Source organism: Heterocephalus glaber, unplaced genomic scaffold (assembly GCF_053883595.1).
Source record: "Heterocephalus glaber isolate CG9 unplaced genomic scaffold, H.glaber_assembly_v1.0 deba00000738, whole genome shotgun sequence".
NCBI lineage: Eukaryota > Metazoa > Chordata > Mammalia > Rodentia > Bathyergidae > Heterocephalus > Heterocephalus glaber.
In genome coordinates this window covers 11248648-11273398 of record NW_028258161.1, presented here as the reverse complement: position 1 = coordinate 11273398, position 24751 = coordinate 11248648, and the positions used below count along the sequence as shown (strand labels likewise).

The window sequence follows — 24751 nt, the reverse complement described above, 5'->3', positions numbered from 1 at the left end:
TCCTGAGCCTGGGAAGAGGTTAGGTTTCATTTATAAATGCTGAAGATATTCTGCTGCTGTGCCCAATAAAAAGTACAAATAAAGTTGTCCTGGTCTTCACTGTTTAGGAACTGAGGAAAAGACTGGTGTTTTATAAGGAAGGGGTTTGGGTTGAAGAAGTCTCGTTAGGAAGCCTGTGTCCATGACCTGGGCTTGGAAGTGTGAATATACTATTTTGCCTTCCTCTGGGCATGAATTTGAGGGGTGGAAGGGTTACTGGGAGAGAGGAGCACAACTCAGTGCTCTGAGTTTCAAAGAACCCAATTCTGTTTGGGTAAAGAGCTCATTCAGGGAAAGAAACTGATGACCACATTTAAATTATACACCGATCACTTTTATTGTCTGTAACCACAAAATCATTTTTTTTGGTACCGGGAATCAAACTCAGGACCTTGCGCTTGGAGTCAGGCAGCGGCAACACTGAGCTAAATACTCAGCCCACAAAATTGATCTTCAAACAATAATATTTCAATTTCACTGTTTCTACTTCCATTAAAGCAACAGCGCTGTACTGCAAAATGAACTCTATGCAATGAAATCCCCGATAGGTATTTCTTGATTTTGTTAAAAAGGGATAGGAAAGATTACATCACCCCAATAAGAAAACATTTTCCTTGGCCTCCTTGCTTCATTTTGACTTCCTTCAAAAGCATTATAATGAAGGGTATTTCAAAGGTTAATTCTTTCTCCCTTCACAAGCCGGGCTCGAGACTTCAAAATATCCTGGAAATGATTCCAAACAGAAAGAATTTATGGAGCATTAGATAAACACAATTTCTAGGCTTCCACACATGGGTAAAGGAAAACAATTAATCGTTTTGTTTATTAGTAAATGAAACACGTTCTAAGACTCCAATTAACACACAGTAATGCTAACTTTACTCCGTGACGGCCCCTCATCCTTCAGCCCAGGTTGACTTACACCGGGCTAATTCCAGGTGACAGAATAGGGTGGTGTGCTGCTGGCCACAGTGGGGTGTGCTGCTGTCTCCCTGCTTGCTTTTATGCCCCGCCAGAACCACTCAGAGGGTTCCACACTGATTAGATCATAATGGTGAATATGGCCCCAAGGGTTACTGGTTGGGTTCTACCCTCTTTGTGCATCATAAAACAATTTCAATGTTCTCGATTATTTTTTAGCTGTTTGTTCAAATGAGTGATTTCAGAATTAGGCCTAACTCTGAGAACTCCGTTGCTTAGCCCAGCCTCTGGGAGTCTTAACTTCTTCCTCACAGCGTGGGGCTACACTGCTGTTCTATTGGGTTTTGGTGGAGAAAATGAGGAAAGAAATGTAAAAATATTTTTATAGTTTGGAAAGAACTATATTTAGTACTGTTTTTTATATAAGCCCAATAAACTATAATTTATAAGGCAACCAACATAAATCAACGGAATGAATACGGAGCCACTGAGCACAACGGCGACAGAACCCGTGTGTAATACACACGGCAGGACCCCTCGGTGGTCTTACATCTCTGCTCCACTTCCACACAAATTACGGCTCTCATTAAACTCTAGTTGCAGAGTGATCAGAATGAAACCGTGCTTGGGCGTTGCCCTCCGGAAGTCTCACTGGAACTCCTCATGCACACCTACTCTGCTCTACATGAATAAAGGGGCCCTGTGGTGGATATTCCAAACCTTTACCTTCGCTTTGTCCTTCATCTCCTCGTGTCTAACTCTGGCTCCTGCCTGTGCTATGTGGAACGGGACAGCCCACTTAACCCAGGACCACCAGAGACCTAGGAAGTCCCCACCTGGGGAAGCAAGAGCGCACTGAGACCCCCCTGTCCTTCTGAGTAGGCCTGGGCAGGGCTCTGGAAAGAACCCTAAACCCAAGCATGACTGACTTTTAAGTGAAATGAGGCCTTCATTAAGCACCCGAAGTAAAGAAGCACCTGATGTCTTTACTTGGCCGTTTCATGCACACATACCTTCATGTTCCAATCATCTCCAGTTACGCCCAATTTGTTTGCTACTTGTATCATTTCCTTCTCGATGCCTTCTTGACTGGTGCCCTTCACGTCGATGTAATGGCAACTGGCACTGGCATAATGGCAGGAAATTGCCTGTGAGAAGTGAATACACCGACACTGGAGAAAGCATCCCATTCACACCAGCAACTGGGCCAGGAGTCCTCCTCCTGGAAAGTCAGGTTTTTCTCTCAGGATCAGATTCCTACATAGGATGCCTGGTCCACGGAATCCTCAATCAGTCTCTGTAGCTTGGCCTCACCCCCTGGCCCCAACCCCAGCTAAAAGTTAAAGAGAAATTACAAAGATTTTTTTTAAAACTAACCGTGCCATCTATTTTTAAAACATCTATGTAGGAACAGAATGGAATCCCCTAAACAAGCGATCTTTAGTGTTTTAAGCATTTAGTTTCCCTAATGAGTAGATATCCCAAAAGCCTATAAAAGAAGACACCTTACTGTTTATCATTTCCTTAGTAATAAAAGTCACACAGTTGAACATGGGATGGGCTCTTACTTCAATAGATATGAAACCTGAAAATACCTTGACAAGGAAAGTATGATCATCTCCTCTCAAAAGAGACATTTAAAGGTCAGTAACGTGACACGGCTGTCTATCTCCTTTCCCTCTGAGGGTATGGCCAAAGGTATCGGGTTCTCCCCATTTTAGAAAAGGGCATGAACCCCTCTAAGCTGCAAAGCAGTAGGGAAAACTCACCTCCTTGCAGACGAGTTAATTGTCAAGGTGATCTTACCCATCAGGACTTTCTGCTTTGCCCAAAATACCAGCTTTCTGGAGTACAGTCACAAACTCCGTTTTGTCCACAAGCCCCAGTGCCTGGCAGAGCCGTGTCACGGCCGAGACAACAGGACAAATGTGTTGATGGGGTAGGGGGTGGGGCGTGTGGATTCCTGTATCCACGTTGCTGTGGAATAATGGTGGTATTTTTCTACAACACTAAGGGCATTAGAAAAATACTGAAAAACTACAAAGTCAGAATATTAAAACTCAGAACAAAATTTGTGAGCAAGTAGACACGCCCCAACTGCATAGCTCCAAGGGCTATGCTAGCACAGGCTCCCATCCAGTATTTTATTGAAAATGTTGGCATTGTACACAGCGTGGATTTTTCGCTTCATTCTGATTTGCTGCAATAGTATTTCACTCGATTGCCCACTGTTTTTGGCAGCCCCTTCCGTTTTGTCCTGAGGCAGTCTCGAGGTTTGACTCAGCCTGATGCCCGCCCTGCTGAGCTGGTAGGAATAAGCTGAAGAGGAGCCTAGGGGAGACACCGGATCTGTGGGAACCAGGGGGCAAACCGGAAAGCCCTGAGTCTGTGTGGACAGCCCTGCTACCTACCATGGGGAACTGAGCGCCCACGCCGGTGTTAGGGCCGCTGAGTTTGAGCACAGCGAGAAGTCAGGAAATGTGTGAGGAATCTTGTCAGTTTTGCAGGGTAAGCAATGAATCATTCAATTTCAAACACCCTAAGGCTGAGGGTGAGAAAAACATGGCTGCCTGCTAATTCTGACTTCTGAGCAGCCAACTCAGAACCTTCATTTTGGATCGATACTATTTTTCTCCAGTAGTAAAGACACGGCAGACTTTCCTCTGCTATGCTTATGAAAAGCCATATAAATCTCAAATTGTGTTGCTTCTGTGTTTCAGGGATTGTTCTTGCCTCAGAAAGTGCAGGCTACAAGCTTCAAGGTAAGCTAGTGTTCTACAGCAGCTCCTCCACCGATCACGACTCCCTGTCCACAGGAGCAGGGTGCTAAGCTTACCTGGAATCTTACTGATGAGAGAGGAAAAAGTACAAGGAAGGCAAATGCATTTCCTAGGAAATCAACTGATTTAAAATTTGGTTTAGTGAAAAGTCATAAATCTTTGACATGGTAGCTGAGCAAGTCCCTGTCTCAAAATTTAAAAAGGGCGGTGGTTGCGTTGCCAGTGCTGGAGAGAGACAGAGGGAGCGAGGTGGGGGCCTAAAAGAAACACCTCGAGGCCCTTCCCCACAGAAGCGATACTTTTATGGTTAGGTAACTTAACGATGTACAAATGTGAAACCCAAAATAAACTGACAACTCACGCTTATGGTTTTTTTAGCACTACAAATCCAACGCGTGTTTTCAAGTTACATGCAAGCGATTTAAAGCCAATAAAATTCAAATTAGCAGCACTAAGGAGAAAAGAAATAAATCTTTCACATTAATGAGTCTTAAGATTTTTGTTTCTAACCCACTCAGCTTTGAAAACCTTGGCCACGTGAATGCATACTTTCCTGAATCCTTGCGTTTTGTTCCGCCCAGATCCATGGATGAGCAGAGGGTGAAAGAAAACAGTGTCTCCCTTCTCCATGATGAGGTGCACGCGGGGACTGTCCCACTCATAGTCCTGGATCCCGTGGAACATGATGTTAACTCCGCCCTAGGCACACAAGAGAAGCCAAATCTATGCCTGAGAACATCGCAATGAAAGCTGTGACCACGACTCAGCAGGCAAAGCTGCTGAGAGAAAGATCCATGGTAGACACCAGCCCTTTATGTACATCAAAAATCAACAGGGATTTCAGGAGCTTTCAGCCTCAACCCTAAAATGCTAAGAAACTCCTCTCCAATTCTGTGCCCTGGATTTTAGATCATCACCAAATCCTGCACCAAACCGTGAGAATTTTTTTCTCTTGAAGAACTGATTCAATCTCATCATTCCTGGGGCTGAAGCATTTAATATCTCCCAGCATCAACAGCTGAATGGATGAACAAACCATGGTAGAGCCTAGCGACTGAATCCTACTCAGCAATGGAAAGGAAGGCGCTATTAAGATTGCTGAACTATGCTATGCAAAAGAAGCCACACCCTCAAAAGTGATCACAAGATCATATTTATACAACCCTTCAACTAATCTAAAGTAACAGAACGCAACTCAGAGGTAGCCTGGGGCAGGAGGGAGGTATTCTCTTGATTGTGAAGTGTGTGACTATGCATGTGTCAAAAGTGATCAATCTATACACTCAAAATATACAGTTATTCTATGCAGTATACACCAATGAACTTGAAAACAAAAATAACAGCTCTTCCAGGTTTCTAAAATAAAGAAGGTCCTCAACCGGGCTTCGCAGCACATGCCTGTAATCCTGGTACTGTGGGAGGCTTTGGCAGGAGGATTTCAAGTTTGAGCCCAGCAAGGGCAACTTAGTGAATGACTTAGATCAAGTCTTAAAATTCATAATAACAGTAACAAGAATAGCAATTATTATGGAGGGCAGGGGGAAGGAAGGGAGAAGAAAGGGAAGTAAAAAGAATTAAGATGTGTTTCGTACATGTACCAACTCCCTGCAATGAAGGCAATCACTATGTGCTGCAAACAGGTACCAATAAAAATGAGTTCTAAAAAGCCCGGTGATGTAGCTGAATGCGGAGTTCCTAGGTTTGATCTCCAGTACCACTGCAGGCGTAAGGGGAGGCTCCCGTTCTCCCCAAATAAACCGGAGACTCATTAGTGTTAAATAGTCCTAACGTGTCTTTTTAGACTCTCCTCTGCTGCTCCCTAAAATGCATCCATCCATCTGGACTGGGGGCCCCTGGGTCCTTCCCCTGCCTCAGCCATGCTGTGCTTGTCCTTGACCTCCCTGCCATAGGAAAGCCCTGTCCCTCAAGGTGCAGCTAAAGCAGTAGCCTCTGCTGGGTTTCACTTTCTTGGCCCTGAGAACCATCTGCCAGAAAGGCTTGGGATGAAGTGTTTGTGTCTGACCCCTGCAATTAGGTCCTATGCTGCTCCTACCCAAGTTCCCCCACATTAGCTGCCTTTCTGTGTGGAAAACACACATGGATGAATATTTTACCTCGAGCTTTCCCTGATCCGAATTGTAAACCTCAGGACAATGCTTTGCTAAGAAAGGAAACATGTCATCTCTTTATGGATAAGACAGTGACAGATTCTGATCAAGATGCAGTGGCCAGGCAGATCTACCTCCCACTGGGGATAATCGTGTGGCTTCAGGGAGCTCTTGTGAGTACCCGGAAGTACCACCAGACCACCGTTGTTCCGGTCAATGTGCTCCATTGCGGTCCAAGCAGCAACGATGCAATTGCTGGGCCGGATGGGGAAATAGTGCAGATCCTGGTGCAAGGGGTGACGCGAGGTCTTCTTGCCTGAAACAGAACCAGTTGTTAAAAGATGCTCCAGCCGGGCATGGTGGCACACGCCTGTAATCCCAGCACTTGAGAGGCTGAGGCAGGAGGATCCCCACCAGTTTCAGGCCAGCCTGGGCTACATAGTAAGTTTCAGGCCAGCCTGAACTCCATAGTGAGACCCTGTTTCTAAATAAATAAGTAAATAAATAAGCTCAAGTCTCAGAAGTCTTATGCTTTTCACGAAAAACTAGAACACTGCGATCTATTTCAGCAAAACCAAACAAATGGAGCAAAGCTATAGGACAGCAGTCTTGGTATATTTCAGCACTAAACTGAAATAGCAAATCAACAGAGAGGCCCCCACTCCTCCTATTCTTCCTTCTGGGTTACTGGGAGCTGGGCTCTGACACTGCTAACACCTCATACAGACATCAGCATCTCTAGTGTACTTCATTTCCTTGTCACGCTGGATTCAGCAAAGAGGTAGCATAGCATTTTTAAAAATTGGATTAATTAAATGGAAGAGAATGGTCCAGAACCACATTTGAGGTTCCTTTCTAAGTGGCTGATGCGGAAAACAGTTCTCTGAGAGACTTTCCCCACAGAACGATGGACTTCCTGGGTCCAATCTGTGTCCAGCCCAAGGCAACGACCACATGGCTGTTCCCTCAGCTTTGCTCTTGGAACCTGGTCACCAATCACCAGATCTCTCCAGGCAAGACACACAGGAAGACGCCTGGTGACTCTGACCTTCAGTCCTATCGCATGAGTCTGTCCCGGCTACCTGAAGGAAGATGAAGTGGAAAGGAGAAAGGACTCTCTCGGCTGATTTCTGCCGCTGGTTCAGAAAGAGTTTTGTGGGGTTCAAGAGTCACCTCTGTGGAATCTCCAGGGAAAATTATTAAAATGCAGTCACCTGAATTCTACTTATTTTTGAATCAGTCTCTCTGCAAGTGAGGTTTTAGAATCTACATTTTCATAAGCACAAGACACTTTCTTGAGTGTGTGATTTATAGCAGTAGCTTTGTGTTGGATCAGGAATTCAGAATCCATGCTATTATGGCTAGGAATGCTCAATTAAGGCACAGATAGATGTACTGAATAGATGTGAATGATATATGAAAAATTATGTCTGTTAAACTGCATTTTTGGTCAGTCACCTGAAAATTTTGCAATAAACCTACAGTCAACATGTGAAATCACTATTACACTTCCATGCTGTTAAGACGATTTTCAGATTTAAATAAAAGTATATACATTCACTCATTTAAAGTTTGACAGTTATATACGTGACCAAGCTTACGACATCAACTTTACACATTTTAACTAAACAACGTTTTTCTCTTACTTCTTCCTAAAAAATAAAAAGTTCTTGGGCCGGGGATCTGGTTCAGTGGTGCCGCTGCCTGCCTCACAAGCACAAGGTCCTGAGTTCGATCCCCATACAAATAAATAAATAAATAAATAAATAAATAAATAAATAAATGTCCTTTACCAGTATCTGGAGGTTTGTTTATCAGCATTGTGTTCATGGCCATAATATTAGGTCCAGTAAAGCACTCCACATATTTCAGAATCTAAAAGAAAAGGAAGAGAAAATTAACTTCATGGGAAATCAGGAGAGCCAAGTGGCATGAAGTATAGCTACCCACAAAGGAACCAGGACGGCGGCCAGCCATGGTAGCACATGCCTGTAATCCAAGCACTCAGCAAGCAGAGGCAGGAGGATACTAGGTCTAGGCCAGCCTGAACAGCAAGACCCTGTCTCAGAAAAGAGAAAGTAATAATAAAAAGAAGAGGTATAAAGTATCTCCATAAAACTAATGGATTAGTCAGTTTGTTGCTGGAACAAAATATCAGAGACACCCAACTTAAAGGAGGAAGGGTTTACTTTGGCTCATGGTTTCCGGGTTTCAGTTCATGGTGAGCTGGTCCAGGGCGGAAACATCATGGTGGAAGGGCACAGCAGCCGACAGCTGCTCCCCTCACAGCAGCCAGGAAGCAGAGCGCAGAGGAAGGAGCCAGAGACAGATTTAGTTCCCAGTCACGCCCCCGCGACCCACTCATAGGCACTCAGAAGTGTGCTTTAATCCAGACCACCCATTGCGCTGAGATCCCCTGTGAGTGAAAAAAATAACGCAACGGCTAATGTGGTGCGATGTGACACTCACGGAAGGGTTACAGACGGCCTTTCACAGACACATTCACACATGAACGCACAAAAGGCTTCACGGGGGTGGGGCTGGGGCAGGGGACCTGCTCACGTCAGGCCCTTCTGGACTGCCTCCACGTTTGCGTAAATATGCATTACTTGTAAAGAATAATTGTTTTTTAAAAATTCAATTTAAATTTAAAAACAAACTCATACTTCTATCGTCCAGAGCCATAAAAAAAAGAAAAAAGAATGAATTCACAAGTAATAGCCCACCACTTCACACCATGGGTTCTCCCGTAGTGAGGTCACAGGGCTCTCTCTTTACCCAGAATTCCTCTTTCTCAACAAGAGGCAACTGGCGCACTCTGGCTTTCCCAGTCCTGGTTCTACCGGGTGGGACAATTCTTAGTCTGGGGGAGGCGCTCTCCTGTGCGTTTGGGGCCCACCGGCGGCATCTTTGGCCCCTCCCCATTAGAAGCCAGCACCACACCCTGTCTCACACTGGGGACAACACAAAGGTCTCCAGACCCGGGACAGTCACCTCCAGCTGAGAACCACTGCGCACGCGCCATACGTGGAAAGGGCGGAGATCAACTACAAAGCAGGTTTGCGGGGCAGACACGCCACTGACTGTCAAGCAGAGACAAATGCAGGCAGAGCTCTTACCTGGGGGAGAGTGCAGTATCTAAAGAGCTCCTCGTCTTCCTGTAAATTCTGGATCTTGGAAATCACTTTCTCACTCACAGTATATTCTGACTTCGCCATGTTCACATCTCTCATTAGCGACATTCCTGGTGGTTTCACCTCCTCTCTGCAGATTCTTTCAAACTCATGCCTAGAAAATTGAGTTGACAAGGTCATTCTCGCTGGCTCCGCCCTCAGGCCTGCAGCAGTGGTTCTGATGGGGAGGAGGAGGGGGCCAAGTCAGCAGTCCTCCCTCCCAGCTGGGATCCACCGCCAGAATCAAAATATCCCTCTCTCGGTGATGGCCAACCTTTTGGCCACAGGGACCGGTTTCGTGGAAGGCAATTTATCCCACGAGGGTGGGTGTGTGGGGGGGGGGGACTGGGACGATGCAAAGGAGCTGGCAATGGGAATCCCACAGATTCCTCGCAGAGCACTCCCAGCAGGGTTGGAACTCCTGTGATGGGGTGAGGCCCGCCAGGCGGGGCCTGCAAGGCAGATGAAGCTCCCTGGCTGGCCTCACGCGCCTCCTGCTGGGTGGCCGGGTCCTAACAGGACTCAAAGGTCTGCTCAGCGACCTAGGGTTGGGGACCCCTTGTAATTTTTTTTCTTTTTTTTGGTACTGGGGATTGAACTCAATACCTTGTGCTTGTGAGGCAGGCAGCAGAACCACTGAGCTAAATTCCTGGCCCAGCCTGAAGGTAATTGTATACCAACCTGCTGCATGAGGTCAGGGGTGGAATTGACCCCTGTGTTATACCAGTGGTCAGAAAGTTTTGGATTTTGGAGCCTTTCAGATTTTGGATTTCAGGATTAGGGATGCTCCGCTTGTAACAGCAAACCCTTCCGCAGCACCTGTCATGTGCTGTTCCCATGTTTTACCTTATTCTGTACCCATAGCACTGCTCGGACAGGACTCCTATTGCTGTGCTGTTTCACAGATGGGGCCACAGAGCGTGGGAAGCTAAGACGGGAATCCCGGGGCACATCAGGTTGGGCAGTGAGCTGAGACCAAAGCTACAGCCTAGCACTTTTTTTTTTTTTTTTTCTTAAATTCTTTTACTGGTACCTTTTAGGTATAAAATACGTTCACATTTATCACTGAGTGCTTGTACCTGTACCTGATGGATCTTGGTTCTTATTTTTTCCCCATTCCCTCTGTGCCCTTCACCCCTCCACCCTTCCCTATTTACATAGATTTCGTTTCCATTTTTTTTTCTTTTCTCATAATGTTTCCTTTCCCTTCTTTCCTTTCCCTATCTCCTCCCACCACCCCTAGCCCTTTGAACCTTTTCCTATTTCAAAGTATCAATTATTAGTTATTAATCCTTTTAATCCTTATTTACACTTTCAATTTCTCACACTACAGAAATTGTTCGGTATTTACACATGTCTGTCCTGTTTATTTCACTTAAGAGTATGGCCTCAATATACATCCATTTAGCTATAAATGTCTCTAGATTCTCATTCTTTATGGCTGAGTAGTACTCCATTTTATAAAGAAAACCACATCTTCTTTATCCAGTCTCCAGTTGATGGGCACTTAGGATGCTTACAAGCTTTAGCTATTACAAATTGTGCCACTATGAACATGGGTGCACATATATTGCTGTGGAATGATTCTTTCAATTCTTTGGGGAAGATTCCCAGTAGGGGAATAGTTGGGTCAAATGGGACCTGTAGTCCTAGTTCTCTGAGGTATCTCCATATTGATTTCCACAGTGGTTGCACCAGTCTAGACTCCCACCAACAATGGAGAAGGGTTCCTTTCTCTCCACACCCCCACCAGCATTTGTTATTGGTTGATTTGATAGCAGCCATTCTTTCTGGGGTGAGGTGGAATCTCAGCATTGTTTTCATCTGTGTTTCTCCAATGGCCAGTGATGTCGAACATTTTTTCATATGTTTATTTGCTGCTTTTACTTCTTTGTCTGAGAAATGTCTGTTAATTTTGGATGCCCATTTTTGAATTGGGTCTTTGAATTTGGGGGGTCTGATATTTTTCAGTTCTTTATATGTTCTATACAGTAGCCCTTTGTCTGAGTTATAGCTGCTAACAATTTTTTCCCACATTGTAGGTTGTCTCTTAGCTCTGTTGGTAGTTTCTCTTGCAGTGCAGAAGCTTTTTAATAAGATGAGATCCCAGCTGTTGATTCTTTTTGCTAGTTTCTGTGCTATTGAGGTTTTGTTCATAAAGTCTTTTCCTATGCCAATATCTTCAAGAGTTCTACCTAAGTTATCTTCCAGCAAGTTTAGTGTTTCTGTCTTAATATTTAGATCTTTAATCCACTTTGATCTTAGTTTAGTGCATGGTGATAGATATGGGTCTAGTTTTAATCTCTGGCAGGTTGAAATCCAGCTTTTCCACATTTATTAAATAGGCTATCTTTCCTCCAATGAGGGTGGTTGGCTCCTTTGTCAAAGATGAGGTGGCTGAGTATGTCTCAAGTTGTTTCTGTGTCTTCTAATCTATTCCACTGATCCTGAGGTCTGTTTCTTTGCCAGTACCATGCTGTTTTTATCACAGTAGCTTTGTAGTATAGTTTCAATTTGGGTATTGTGATACTCCCAGCCATGTCTCTATTGCCCAGAATTGCTTTTGCTATTCTAGGTCTCTTCTGGTTCCAAATGAATTTTTGAATTGTTTTCTTTAGTTCTGTGAAGTATATTGTAGGAATTTCAATCGGCATTGCATTAAATCTATATAGTAGTTTTGGAAGTATGGCCATTTTCACTATATTGGTTCTTCCTACCCAGGAACAAGGAATATCTTTCCATTTTCTTATATCCTCCTTGATCTCCTTTTTCAGGGTGCTGTAGTGTTCAGTGTAGAGGTCTTTTGCTTCCTTTGTTAGATTGATTCCTAGGTATTTCATTTTCTGGGATGCTATTGTAAAAGGAATTGTTTCCCTAATTTCTTTCTCAGTGAGTCTGCTATTTGTGTATAAAAGGCCATTGTTTTTTGAGTGTTGACCTTATATCCAGCTACTCTACTGAATCTGTCAATTAAGTCTAGAAGTCTTTTGGTAGAGTGTTTTGGGTCTTCTATGTAAAGTATCATATCATCAGCAAATAATGACAGTTTAACTTCTTCCTTTCCTATCTTTATTCCTTTTATTTCTTTCTCTTGTCTAATTGCTGTGGCTAATGTTTCCACAACTATATTGAACAGGAGTGGTGATAGTGGACATCCTTGTCTTGTTCCTGATTTTAGCGTGAAAGTTTTCAGTTTTTGACCATTTAGTATGATGTTGGCTGTTGGCTTTTCATAGATAGCCTTAATCAGGTTGAGATAAAGACCTTCTATTCCAATTTTCTGTAGGGTTTTTAATCATGAATGGATGTTGGATTTTGTCAAATGCCTTTTCTGCATCTATTGAGATGATCATATGATTTTTGTCCTTGACTCTGTTAATATAGTGTATTACATTTATTGATTTATGAATAATGAACCATCCTTGCATCCCTGGGATAAATCTGACTTGGTCAGGGTGTATGATCTTCTTGATGACTCTCTGTATTCTGTTTGCCAGTATCTTGTTTAGGATTATTGCATCTATGTTCAATAGGGAGATTGGCCTGTAGTTCTCTTTTGGGGTTGGGCCTTTCTCTGGTTTTGGAATCAAAGGAACACTTGCTTAAAGGAATGAATTTGGAAGCCTTGCTTCCCTTTCAATTTCCTTGATGAGTTTAAAGAGTAATGGCATTAGTTCTTCTTTAAATGTCTTGTAGAATTCAGCAGTGAAGCCATCAGGATGTGGGCTTTTCTTTGTTGGTAAATATTTTATTACTTTTTCAATTTCACTCATTGTAATTGGGTTGTTTAGAATTTCTATATCTTCTTCATTTAACTTTGGCAAATTCATATGTATCTAGGAGTCTGTCCATTTCTTCTGTGTTTTCCATTTTATTAGAGTACAGGTTCTCAAAGTAGGTATTGATGATCCTCTGGATTTTTGCTGGGTCGGTTGTGACTTGCCCTTTTTCATTCTTAATTGCATGGATTTGTGCCTTTTCTTTCCTTTTTTGATAAGGTTGGCTAAAGGTTTATCAATTTTATTTATTCTTTCAAAAAACCAACTCTTTGATTCATTAATTTTTTTTATCATTCTCTTTGACTCTATTGCATTGATATCTGCTCTGATCTTTATAATTTCCTCTCTTGTGCGAGCTTTGGGTTTGTTATTCTCTTCTTTTTCTAGGAGTTTGAGGTTCTGCATTAGGTTATCTGAGTTGTCTCTGTTTTCCTAATATGGGCATTCACTGCTATGAATTTCCTGCATAGAACTGCTTTCATTGTGTCCCATAGATTCCTGTATGTTGTACTGGCATTATCATTTACTTGTAGAAACTGTCTAATTTCTTCTTTAATTTCCTCTGTCGCCCATTGTTTGTTCAGGAGGGTGTTATTCAATTTCCAGGTGTTTGTGGGAGTTTTACAGATTCTCATGTTATTGATCTCCAGTTTTATTGCACTATGGTCTGATAATATACAGGGGGCAATTTCAATTCTTTTACATTGACTTAGACATGTCCTATGAGCTAGCATGTGGTCTGTTTTGGAGAATGACCCGTGTGCAGCTGAAAACAATGTGTATTCTGATTTTGTGGGGTGGAATACTCTGTAAACATCTACTAGGTCCATTTGTTCAATAGCTTGGTTCAGTTCTTGAATTCCATAATTAATTTTTTGCCTAGATGATCTGTCTATTTGTGATAGTGGGTTATTGAGATCCCCCACTACAATTGTATTAGAGCTTATTTGGTTTTTCGTGTCCGTTAATATTTGTTTTGCATAGTTGAGGGCATTCATATCTGGTGCATATATATTTAGGATTGTCATCTCTTCCTCTTGGATTGTTCCCTTCACAAGGATATAGTGACCATCTTTGTCTCTTAATTAGTTTTGGTTTGAAATCTACTGTGTCTGCAAATAAGATTGCTATCCCTGCTTTTTTCTGGGTTCCTGTCTCATGGAGAGTGGTTTTCCATCCTTTTACTCTCAGTCTATGAATTTCTTTTTGAGTTGGGTGTGTTTCTTGTGTACAGCATATTGCTGGATTTTGCTTCTTAATCCATTGTGTCAGTCTACTTCTTTTGATTGGTGAATTGAGGCCATTAACATTGTTAGTTATAATTCATAGATATTGACTCATCCTTGTCATGATATTTTACTGTTGTTGGCTCTTATTTCTTTTTCCCCCTTTCCCTTTAGTGTCTTACCTTGCCTGGTGGATTCCCTCTGTTGAGCCTCATGGAGTTGTGACCTTCGTTGCCTTTTTCTAGGATATTGCTTAGAACTGTTTGGCGTGCTGGTTTGGTGTTCATGACATTTCTCAGGTGTTCTTTGTCATGGAAGTATCTAAATTCCCTATCGATTTTGAAAGATAATTTTGCAGGATACAACAGTCTACGTTGGAAATACTTCACTCCAGGCTCTCCTTAATTTGAGGGTTTGTGTTGAGAAACCCTGCTGTGATTCTGATGGGCTTTCCTTTTTCTTTTCTTTTTTTTCTTTTTTTTGGTACTGGGGATTGAACTCGGGTCCTTGGATGTGCGCAGCAGGCAGCGAAACCACTGAGCTAAATCCCTGGCCCTAACAATATATATATATATACATTTTTTGTACCAGGGATTGAATTGGGGTCCTTAAGCTTGCGAGGCAGGCAGTGGAACCACTGAGCTAAATCCCCGGCCCTCATGGGCTTTCCTTTGTAGGTGATTTGTTTCTTTTCTCTAGCTGCCTATACGATTTTGTTCTTCTGTTGGGTTTCTGGGATCTTGACTATTATATGTCTAGGTGTAGATTTTTTTTTGATCATGGCTAGTTGGAGTTCTATATGCCTCATTTATCTGTATGTCCAATTCTCTACCTCTGTCTGGGAAGTCTGGCACTATTCTGTGAATAGTTTTTTTTATGTCAATTGTGCTTTCTCCTGTTTTTCGTGGACTCCTATCAGTCTTATGTTATTCTTCTTTACATCATCTAGCAGCTGCTGAATTGATTTCTCATAGTCCCTTACTATTTTTAAGAAATCTCTGTTTTCATGGTCCTTTACTGCAATCCTGTCTTCTATATCTGATATTCTATCTTCAGATTCTCTTAATCTGCTCTGCATGCTTTCAATGGAGTTTTTAATCTCCTGAATATCTGTTTGAATCTGTTTCATGGATTCCATTTCTTTCTTATGTTGGGCAACCATGGTTTCTCTTTCTTTCTTACGCTGGGCATTCATGGCTTCCAGCATGTTTCTGAGCTCATCTATTTTTTTTTTTTATCAGTTTCTGTTCTAGAGCCTCTAATCATGTCTCTCACTCTGCTCACCATCTCTGTAGTTATTTGGGAGATTATTTCTGCTTTGAATTTTTCTAGAGCCTCATTCATCTGTTTTGTTACTTCCTGTGCTACCAGTTCAGGGTGTCCAGGTGTTTGATTATCAGACTTTTCCAATTCATTTTCCCCAGAATTTGCCTTTTGTGGGGTGGAAGTCTGAGTTTGTGACTTGCTTAAATGTCTTCTCATTTTTGTTTTTGGTACTGTCCTTGGTTTAGTTCCTGGGTTGATATTTTGAAGTTGCTTATTGTAAGTATCTTTGTTGATGTATTCAGAACCCTTATGGAATGATTGCTTCTCAGAGGTGTCTTCCAGATATAGCTGGTCTTTAGGTTCTGAGTCTCTAATGACTCTGAGGCTGTCTCATTTTCATTATACCAGGAAGGACAACTGATTAGATCAATCACAACACCTTAGCCCAAGTGATACAATCAGCAACACAACAGCATCAAGTACATCTTAGAGAATGACAATTTGTGGTAGTTATTACTCTATTACCTTTAAAAATGAAGGGCCTCCTTCAGGGTATGTCTCTGCTGTCACATTAGACAACGTGGGCAGCAGCGTGCAGTTATAAGTCAGTGAGCCTCAGTAAGCTAGTCCCAGACCCGTGAGATTCAGGCAGATTTCTGGCTGCAAGTCCCAAGTTGAGCTCCCTGTCCTCCTGCAGGGTTGGACTCTGCAAGGTTCTACTGCAGGTTTCAGAACTCCAGGTTCCGATGGCAGCTGATGATCCCTCCAACTTACCAATCACGGTGCTCTGGTGAGCCTTCCTTGCAGAGATTCCCTTCACTTTTCCAGTGGGCTTGTTTTCATCAGGGAGCCTGAGAGAAGCCTTCTCTCTGTTGTTCACTTCTGCCCCTCAGGACACTGGCTTTTATGTCCCCCTGTGGCTCTGCAGTGTGGCACCAAGTAGCTGCACAGGCAAAAGGCTCGAGGCAGGGGGGCAGGGGACCTGTTATTGGAGGTGCCTGGGTGGCCAAGCTGTTGGCTGGTGGGCGTGCCTGGGGTGGGGGAATCCTCCTCACCCTGCCTTGGTCGCAAGCTGGTGGAGCAAGCCGGAGGAAGCAGGTCCCGGTCAGCCCGCAACTCCAGCCTAGCACTTTAGCTCTGCTCCTAAACATTGCCTAACAAACCACATCATTAAAACAATATCGGAACTCCAGGCATGGGTGCGTGCCTGTAATCCCGGCCCTAGGGAGGCTGAGGCAGGAGGATCACTTTGAGTTTGAGGCCAGCCTGGGCTACATGGTGAGATGCTGTGTCAAAACACCAAAAAAAAAAAAAAAAATCAGAACATGAAGATGCTAATCTAATTTAGACTCCCATTTTATACATATAATACATATTTTTGTAAAATAACAAATAATATAACTGTACCGAAAGCGTTGAATATCAGCATCAGATACCAGATTTTTAATGACAAGGAACCCATTATCTTCATAAAATTTTCTCTGTTCCAGGGCCAGGACATCATTATCCAAAGTATATCTAAAGGACAAAAAAAATCCCACCAAGAAAGACCAAATTTTAAATGACAACCTAACAGCACCTAGCAAGAATCCAAGAAATAGTTTTACTTTTTAATCTAATATATCTACGACCTTAAGAAAATAATCTGAAAAAAATTTTAAAGCTTTATAACATTGACTGTGATCACCAAAAATGTGCATAAATGAAAGGAAAATTATTGACACACCCATTCAATGAAATATGACTCAGGTATTAAAATTAAGATCACATACTACTATGGACAATGTTTTCTGTAAGAAAATATGATTACAATGATGTAAAACAAGACACTCTATGTAAAAACAGAGACTGCAAAGAAAAATATCCCCGCCAAATTTTCTAAATAGTAATTGCTTTTCAGTAATAGAATTATGGATGATTTTTAAAATTTCCTTCTATTACTGATTTTTATTTTTTTAAATAATATAAATCACTTCTCGGCCTTTTGGCTAAGATCAAGTGCAATAGTGAATATAGACAGTTTTTCAGATGGGAAACAAATTCAACATATTCTACATTTTTAGTTGTCTAGTCAGTATATTCTCAGAAGAAATCTAAGTAACAAAATCCAAGTAAGTACAGAGCATAGCCACAAACTCCAATCACTCAACCTGGTCCTTAAGATTGGAACAGTGGCTCTCTGAAAACATTTATGAAGTTCAAGGCCTTCCCCTTTAAAGATGAGTTAAGACAGTAGAGTGTTGGGCATGTGAGCCCAGCAATTTGGGAGGCTGAGGGAGGAGGACCATGTGAGCCCAGGAGTGGACAATCAACCTGGGCAACGGAGCAGGTCCCTGTTTCAAAACCATTGTGTGTCTTTTATATATATATATATATATATGGTGTATATCATATAATAAATATGCATATAACATATAGACACATATTCACCAAAATCCTAGCCACTGTATCAATATTACCATAACTGAAATGTGATACTGTGCTTGGATTTTCAAGGGTCAGATTATGTATTTCCTGGTATTTTCCCCTTCTTTCTCAATTTTTAGAATTCATATAAAAAATTAAAGTCGGGGTCTTCAAAATGTCCCACCCTCGTGCTCATTAGAGATTAGAGCCAACCCGGGAGAGAGGGTTAAGGAGTTGTAACCAGGCAGGCCCTGAGCGTTACCACCCCGGGAAACCTTTACCTCCAGGTAGAGGTAGAAACGGAAATAGATGCACTGTACTCACTGGAAGTGTTGAGAACTGGGACTCGGGGGGACAGTCCCTGAGGCGGGGTGAGCTGCCCGGGGTGTGAATTAAGGCGAACAAAGAGCAGTGTTTCCAGGAGCCAGCGCCTGCCTGGCCACGCCTTCCCCTGGACACCGCGCCCCGCGGGCGGGCACGTGAAGCCCCTGTGCCTGCGTCTCTCTCTCGTGTCACCACCACGGAGAACAGCAGGACCCGGAGGGCTCAGTGAGCAGCCCGCGTGGCCCAGGACACGACCCCACGCCAAGGCCCTGACTCCTCGCTCAGCAAGCACAGCTTCCTTCCTCTAAACTCAGCCGCCGGGGGGCTCACGTGTGTAATCCCAGCATTCCGGGAGGCTGAGGCAGGAGGAGGACCAGTGCGTGCCCAACACGGGCAATTTAGCAATGTAGCGGGACTCTGTCTCGAATAATAATTTTTTGTTTTACAATTTTTCTATTCCTACATGCTTGGAATTCATGCAATTTACAATCATGTAACCACTACATCCCAGGAAGATGTAGCTCAGTGTGAAGGCCCTGGGTTCAATCCCCAGTACTACAAGCTGGATAGGCAGACGAAAATTTAAAGAAATACCACCTAGGGCCGGGGATTTAGCTCCGTGGCACCATGTCTGCCTCAAAGAGAAAGGTCCTGAGTCCAATCCCCAGTAACAACAACAACAACACAGGAAATACAGCCAAAAGTTCCACTTTTGAAGTGAGCAAAGAAAAGGGCTATTTACAAGGGTTTTTAACTTAGTGGGACCTGAGCTCAAAATACTCAAAGTAGTTTGGCTGATCCTTAAGGGCCTAAATGTCTATGAAATAAGAAATCACTCCAAGAACAGTCTGAGCCACGCAGTCAAGTATCATTTTAAATATCGGAGAGGGCTGAAAGCCTTTTGGGAAACCTCCTTTCTGTCCTGTCAGTGCAGATTAGTGCCACAGCGCGCCTCTGCTTTCTCTACTGGTTTCTGAGCTCCACGCGGCCTCTCCGCAGGTGACTGTTTATATGATGCGTTGAGGCCGCCACAGGCAGAGCAGGGTACGGCAAGGCCCGGCACCAGCCCGGCTGCGTCCTCGGAGCCAAAGGCCACCCCAGGGCCACGTCACTACATGGACAGCCGGCTTCCCCCTCCTGCAACTTTCCGCTCCCCTCTCCACTGCTTTCCTGGCCTGGTTTCCTTTGTGTTGTTGCTCTTAGAAAAAATTTTAATCACATGGAAATGTTTACCATGCAAAGTAAGGTGAAAAACAATGGATGGATGGAAAAAACTGTTCATAAAGAACAGTTCTAATTATGTAATAAATACGCATAGAAATAATGAGGTACATGTCCTTACTTTTTCCTTACTACTCGTCTGCATTTTAAAAACATTACAAAAAAAGATGATCTCTCTCTCTCTCTCTCTCTCTCTCTCTCTCTCTCTCTCTCTCTCTCTCATTTATTTTTGGTACTGGAGATCAAACTCGGGACCTTGCGCTTCCGAGGCAGGAGGCTGAACCACTGAGCTATATCCCCGGCCCAAAAGATTTCTTATTCCAAAATCCACGTTGCTTCGAAATAATCAAAGCTCGGGAGCAACTACCGCGAAGGATACCAGCGCCCTGGCCGCCAGGTGGTCGAGGTGTCCCAGCACGATCCGCAGGCGGGCACTGGCGCGCGTCCGATGCATGGCTGCGACCTCCTGGAATCTGCGCGCTGGGCCTCCCGGGGTCTGCGCGCCTTGCCACCTTGTGGGGCAGGCCTCTTCTGCTCACTGGCCGCTGCCCTCTGCCTCCTCCTGCTGCCCTGTCATGAGCCGGTGATCAGCCCAAGTGGGCCGAGCCTCACTGCGCCTCGCCCACTGTGGTCAGAGAAGCCAACCTGGCTTCCACCACGCCAGGGAAGCTGCAGAGGCTCACCGCCAAGCCAGGACTGGATGAAACATCGAATAAGGCGCTGTTACCACCCTCCCACCCCAGGGCCCTCACTCCCCCACGCAGGGCCTGATCCAAAGAGCAGCCGCTGGAACTTTCCCATTTCCCTACCAAGGTATCAGCACACAATGGCAATCCCAGCTCTCCAGGAGGCTGAGGCAGGAGGATCACAAGTTTGACACAGCCTGCACAACTTAGTGACTGAGACCTGTTGCAAAAGTACACGCGCGCGTGCACACACACACACACCCACGCACCCACGCATAGCGGTAATTAGGTATTATATTGTGAGCATGTAGAAAGGGATATTGGCTTAATCTCTAAAAAGGAACATTGGTTTGACATCTAAAAACCAAAGTATAATCCTGTTAACAGACTAGAAAACAATTGTATGTTTAGCTCAACAGACACAAAGAACGAGATTTGAAACTTCCAACGTCTCCTCACAGCAAAAAACTTCCAGTACATTAGAAATAGAAGGAGCAACCTCAGCGTGATAAAGGCAAGGAGGAAGAGTTACAGCTAACTTCGCACTGAATGGTGACATTTTTGCTTGTTTTCTAAGATTGGGAACAAAGCAAGAATGTGTGCATTCGCTACTCCTATTCAGCACTGTAGGGATATTGCTAATTAATAAATAATAAGGCAAAAGAAATAAAACATTCAAGAATGAAAAGCAGGGCCAGTGATTTAGCTCAGTGGTTCTGCCGCCTGCCTTGCAAGAACAAGGTCCCAAGTTCAATGGCCAGTACCAAAAAGCAACGAAAAGCAATATGCCTAACTGCATTTATTTGAGGATGACATAACAGTTTATATAAGAGAATATTTAATTTTGTTCTGTGCTCTTTTCCCAGTCCAGTGCCTGCATAGTTAATTTACAGGTATGGTCTGTAAAGTTTGTGAGAGAACCGCATAATTAATATTACAATCCTGAGCCGGGGATTTGCTCAGTGGTTCTGCCCCCTGCCTCACAAAACAAGGTCCCGAGTTCAATCCCTGCTACCAAAAAAAAATAATTACAATCCTGTTCAAGACAAAGGACAGTCACAGAATAAATATCTGATTAGAAACACATTACTGAGTTAACAAATCACTCTGGCTTTATCTACAATTTTAAACTACTATGAATAATAGCAAAAGTCAACACAGAATATGACTTGTGGGGAGAAATGGGATACAGAAACAATTCCGTCTGAGAAAATTTCATTTCATAGACATAATAACTACAAAGGAAAGCACACAAATCCAAAACCCTTGTAGGTAAAATTCAAATTAGTTTTTGGCATGTAAAATTTTTTTCATATGAAAACGAATTTATCACAATTATGGACACATTTAGTTCAACATAAAATTGGGGAAGATATAACTTATTTAATTGTGGTTTTAGGGTAATGAAATTTGCATAAAGGAATCCATTTGGTACATTTTCCTACTGATACTTTACTCTGAGGATTTAGGAAAGGTCCAGGGGGTGGGAGGGACTAGGATTATTTAGATTTCACACGTCCTGTGGAGATCTCGCCTAAGGCTGACAGCAGCTCTGAGGTAAATATGGGAAGTAACCCAGAGTTACTGCATAGTCTCCCCTGGAAGTTCCCACAACAATGTAGTTGAATTAAAAGTATCAAACTGGCCAGGGATTTAGCTCAGTGGCAGGGCTGCCTGCCCTGAAAGCACAAGGTCCTGAGTTTGATCCCCAGTACAGCCAGAAAAAAAAAGGTACCAGACTGAAGCTGGCTGCTGGCCTTAAAGTGAGGGTTAACATAAGGATCCCAACAGTTGTAACCATGAGCGTCTGACATCAGCCCCCAGAGTTTCAATTTAAAATAGGGTGAGAGGAAACAAACCCTCTGCAGCAGAGTGTCCCCGCTGTACCCTGGGGCTCCTAGCCTTAGGCTGGACAGCTTGGAAAGTGACTGGGTCTGGGTCGGGGCTGGGACCCAGGCCCTGTGACCCCAGCAGCTCTCTGACCACCCTGGCAGTGGGGAGGGGAACATCCAGTTTCCATCCCATTGTCCTGGGGCCCCCTTGGTTTGTCCTGCACACAGGCTCTCATGGCTTCCTGCTGCCCTCTGGCTGCCTTCCTTGGTCGCTCTGCCCAGAACTTAGCTGTTTAGTCTTTGCTGTGATTCCTGTTTGTGGGGAAGATTAGGATGGGCCACTGTTTGCAATGTTACTGATGTACAAAAAAATCAACCAGTAACGCTGATATACAGTCCCAAGTTTTTTACATTTAAATCTACATATGTATGTATGTCTGCATCATCTATTTTTGGACTCTTGTTCTTTTCCCTTATTTTATCTATCTGTTGTCCCTCTGAAACCCTGTCTCAATTACTTTAGATTCATAATAAGTCCTGATGCCGTTAGACTATCTTCCTACTTTGTTCTTTCTCAAGTACACCTTGGCTCTACTTGATCCTTTTCCTGCTTTTATTTGTTTTTAGAATAAGCTTGCTAATCTCCATGAAAACACCCGCTAAACTTTGGTTCGTATTTCACAGAATTTCTAGCTAAATATGAGGAGGTTGATGTGTCTATAGTATTGACTATTATATTTCTTCACATGACTTGAGTACTTTTGATTGTGACATCTTTAGAAGAAAACAAAGCTCTTTTGGAGGTGAAAGGTAGCAGAATATAAGGGAAAAGTCCTTCAATTTTGTGTAGTTGAAGGTTGGGAAAATAGTTTTCATCTTGGCCCCCAGCATGGATGTGCCTGAGGCAGCGGATGCTACCTTTGTCCTACATCAGGATTAGTTCTGGGCCCAGGAAAGTTGAGGTGAAGAAGGTGTGGTTCTGCTCATTTCCCTTCCCAGTCCCCCTGTTCCCTTCTCTCTTCTAAGGCATGTGTTACTTCCTTCGTGTCTCTTGTCACCTCTGAACCTTCTGGTCCCAGAACTCCACTCTGCACTTGTTTAATTGCTTCCTCGCTTTCCCACTTAAACCCATCTGTCTCCTTGCTGTCCTGGCCACCCACTCAAGAGTGTAGGGCACATATTTTGTCGGGTCTGGGGCAACAAAAAAATGTGGAGCCTCTTCCTAGCCCTGTCTGGCTGTTGCTGCAGAGCACCATGGTCTGCATGGTTCATAAACATGGCCTTGTTCCTCACAGGTACAGAGGCAGGGCATCCAAGACCAAGGCACATTTGGAGTCTGGGGGGGGACCACTTTGGTTTATGTAGCACAACTTCTGAGTGAGTCCTCATGTGGTACAAGGGGCTGGGGTCCCTGTGGGGCCTCTTTCCAAAGGACACCAAGCCGGTTCACGAGGGCAGCAACCTCCTGTCCTGATAACATCGCCATGGGGGTTAGGATTTCACCACAGGAATTTGGGGAAGACATAAAAATTCATATCATAGCATATTTGTGTTCAAAAAGAAAAAAGTGCTTGCATGGTTCTAAAATACAAAAGGTTTTCATTTCTGTTGAAGTCTCTGTCTCATCCTATTGCAGTGTTTTGCTTTGCTACGATTATTATTTTAATGTGTGAATGTTGCATCCCGTGGGCACAGGGATGCTCAGGATGGTTGTGTAGACCCCTGGGTACCTGGGAGCCACGCTCCAGGGCTCCAAGAGCATGCATGTTGCCCACTGGTTGCTGGTTCTCCTCCCCCAGCTGTCCAACCAATCTGTGACCCTGCTAGGCAGAAGGGGAAGCTAATCTTTCTCAAGATGACAACCCCACACCTGGGCACACAGATGACAGCTGAAAGGTTTCAACCAAATTCTGAGGAGATCCACTTGGTACTTGGGACAAGGATGGGCAAGAGGCTCCCCGGACCAGCTACAGGAACACGCATTGGTGGCATCAGCATCAGGATGGCCCCTGCCACGTTCTGCCCAGGGCCGGGTGTTCCTCTCCATGTCTGTTCACCCTGTGGACCTGCCAGGGGTGCAGTAATCACACAGTGTGACAGCAGTGTAAGGGGTGTGGCCTGCTCGCTAGCCTTGTCCTGCAGCGCTGGCAGGGGTGGAAGTCCATAGACAGAGTCTAGACTTGCCTGAGGCCCCTGACGGGGGAAGAAGATGGCAGAGAACCTGTGCTGGAGTGGGAGGCGTGTGACGTGCGGGAGGCAGAAGACAGTGTAAGTCGAGGGAGCTCCCGCAAGCCCCACACACGTTTCATAAGCGCCTTGGAATTACTTCACTTCTGAAGCACATATTCAAAAGTGAAATTATGTCAGAATTCAAGGTGGTGGCCAGGGCATCGACTCTGTGCTGCTGCACTGGTTACACTCCCCGTGGAGCCAGCCCTGGGTATGTGACGCACAAACTAATTCACCATTCTGCAGGTGATCCCAACTGAAGCCACAAAGACGCGTTGACTCAGGCTTTTCCAGCTTTCAATCATATGACCCTGGCCGGCTCCGCCTTCTCCAGCCAACTCTGCTCTCTCCTCAGGCAGAGATTTGTGCTGGATCAGCCCAATGTCATATCTCTTTTCCTATCTCCCTCTACTTTTCATCCTCTACTCTGCATCAATATAAGAAATATCTGTGTGCTAGCTGCTCCCCGGTTTTGTTGCCTTAAGCAAAGTTTGCACAACTATGTCCTCTTCTTTACCTTCCTTCACAACCTGCCTCTCACTCATGAGGTTTATGCCACCTGCCCAAAGCACAACCCACCTCAGTGAATCCTAGTTTCCTCTCTTCTCCTTTCTCCCTTTACAATGCTCTCTTTGTCTCTTACTGTGCTTCCCCTGTTTTATTTGAATAGGGGTGAAGCCTCATGAAATGTTTTTTGGTTTTTTTTTTTGTACCGGGCATTGAACTTGGGATCTTGCGCTTGAGAGGCAGGAGCTAGAACC

The 24751-nt window shown here is 44.0% G+C and overlaps 1 protein-coding gene across 2 annotated transcripts; it reads right to left on the bottom strand.

The window, feature by feature from the left end:
- Positions 1–351: 351 nt before the first annotated feature.
- On the bottom strand, positions 352–19803 carry LOC101717354 (phytanoyl-CoA dioxygenase, peroxisomal). 2 transcript variants are annotated; one of them, XM_087206985.1, is made up of 9 exons: positions 19621–19803; positions 18023–18076; positions 16700–16810; positions 8968–9136; positions 7642–7723; positions 5983–6164; positions 4290–4439; positions 1974–2108; positions 352–762 (listed from the first exon to the last, which is right to left on the bottom strand). In XM_087206985.1, the coding sequence occupies exons 1-9, from the start codon at positions 19695–19697 to the stop codon at positions 709–711; spliced, it is 1014 nt and encodes a 337-aa protein (XP_087063111.1). In that variant the 5' UTR covers positions 19698–19803; the 3' UTR covers positions 352–708. The 2 variants fall into 2 exon arrangements, with proteins under 2 accessions (XP_087063111.1, XP_087063110.1); XM_087206984.1 differs by lacking the exon at positions 18023–18076 and having other exon boundaries at positions 19611–19776.
- Between the last annotated feature and the right edge of the window lie 4948 nt (positions 19804–24751).

Bases quoted from the DNA above. Each gene is read 5' to 3' on its own strand.
- LOC101717354 (XM_087206985.1), bottom strand. From the start codon at position 19,697: ATGCATCGGACGCGCGCCAGTGCCCGCCTGCGGATCGTGCTGGGACAC. The intron at 18,077-19,620 runs ATCCTTCGCGGT...CACACCCCGGGC, and splicing joins CTGGCGGCCAGGGCGCTGGT to AGCTCACCCCGCCTCAGGGA. The intron at 9,137-16,699 runs GTACAGTTATAT...TCAATTTTCTAG, and splicing joins GCTGATATTCAACGCTTTCG to GCATGAGTTTGAAAGAATCT.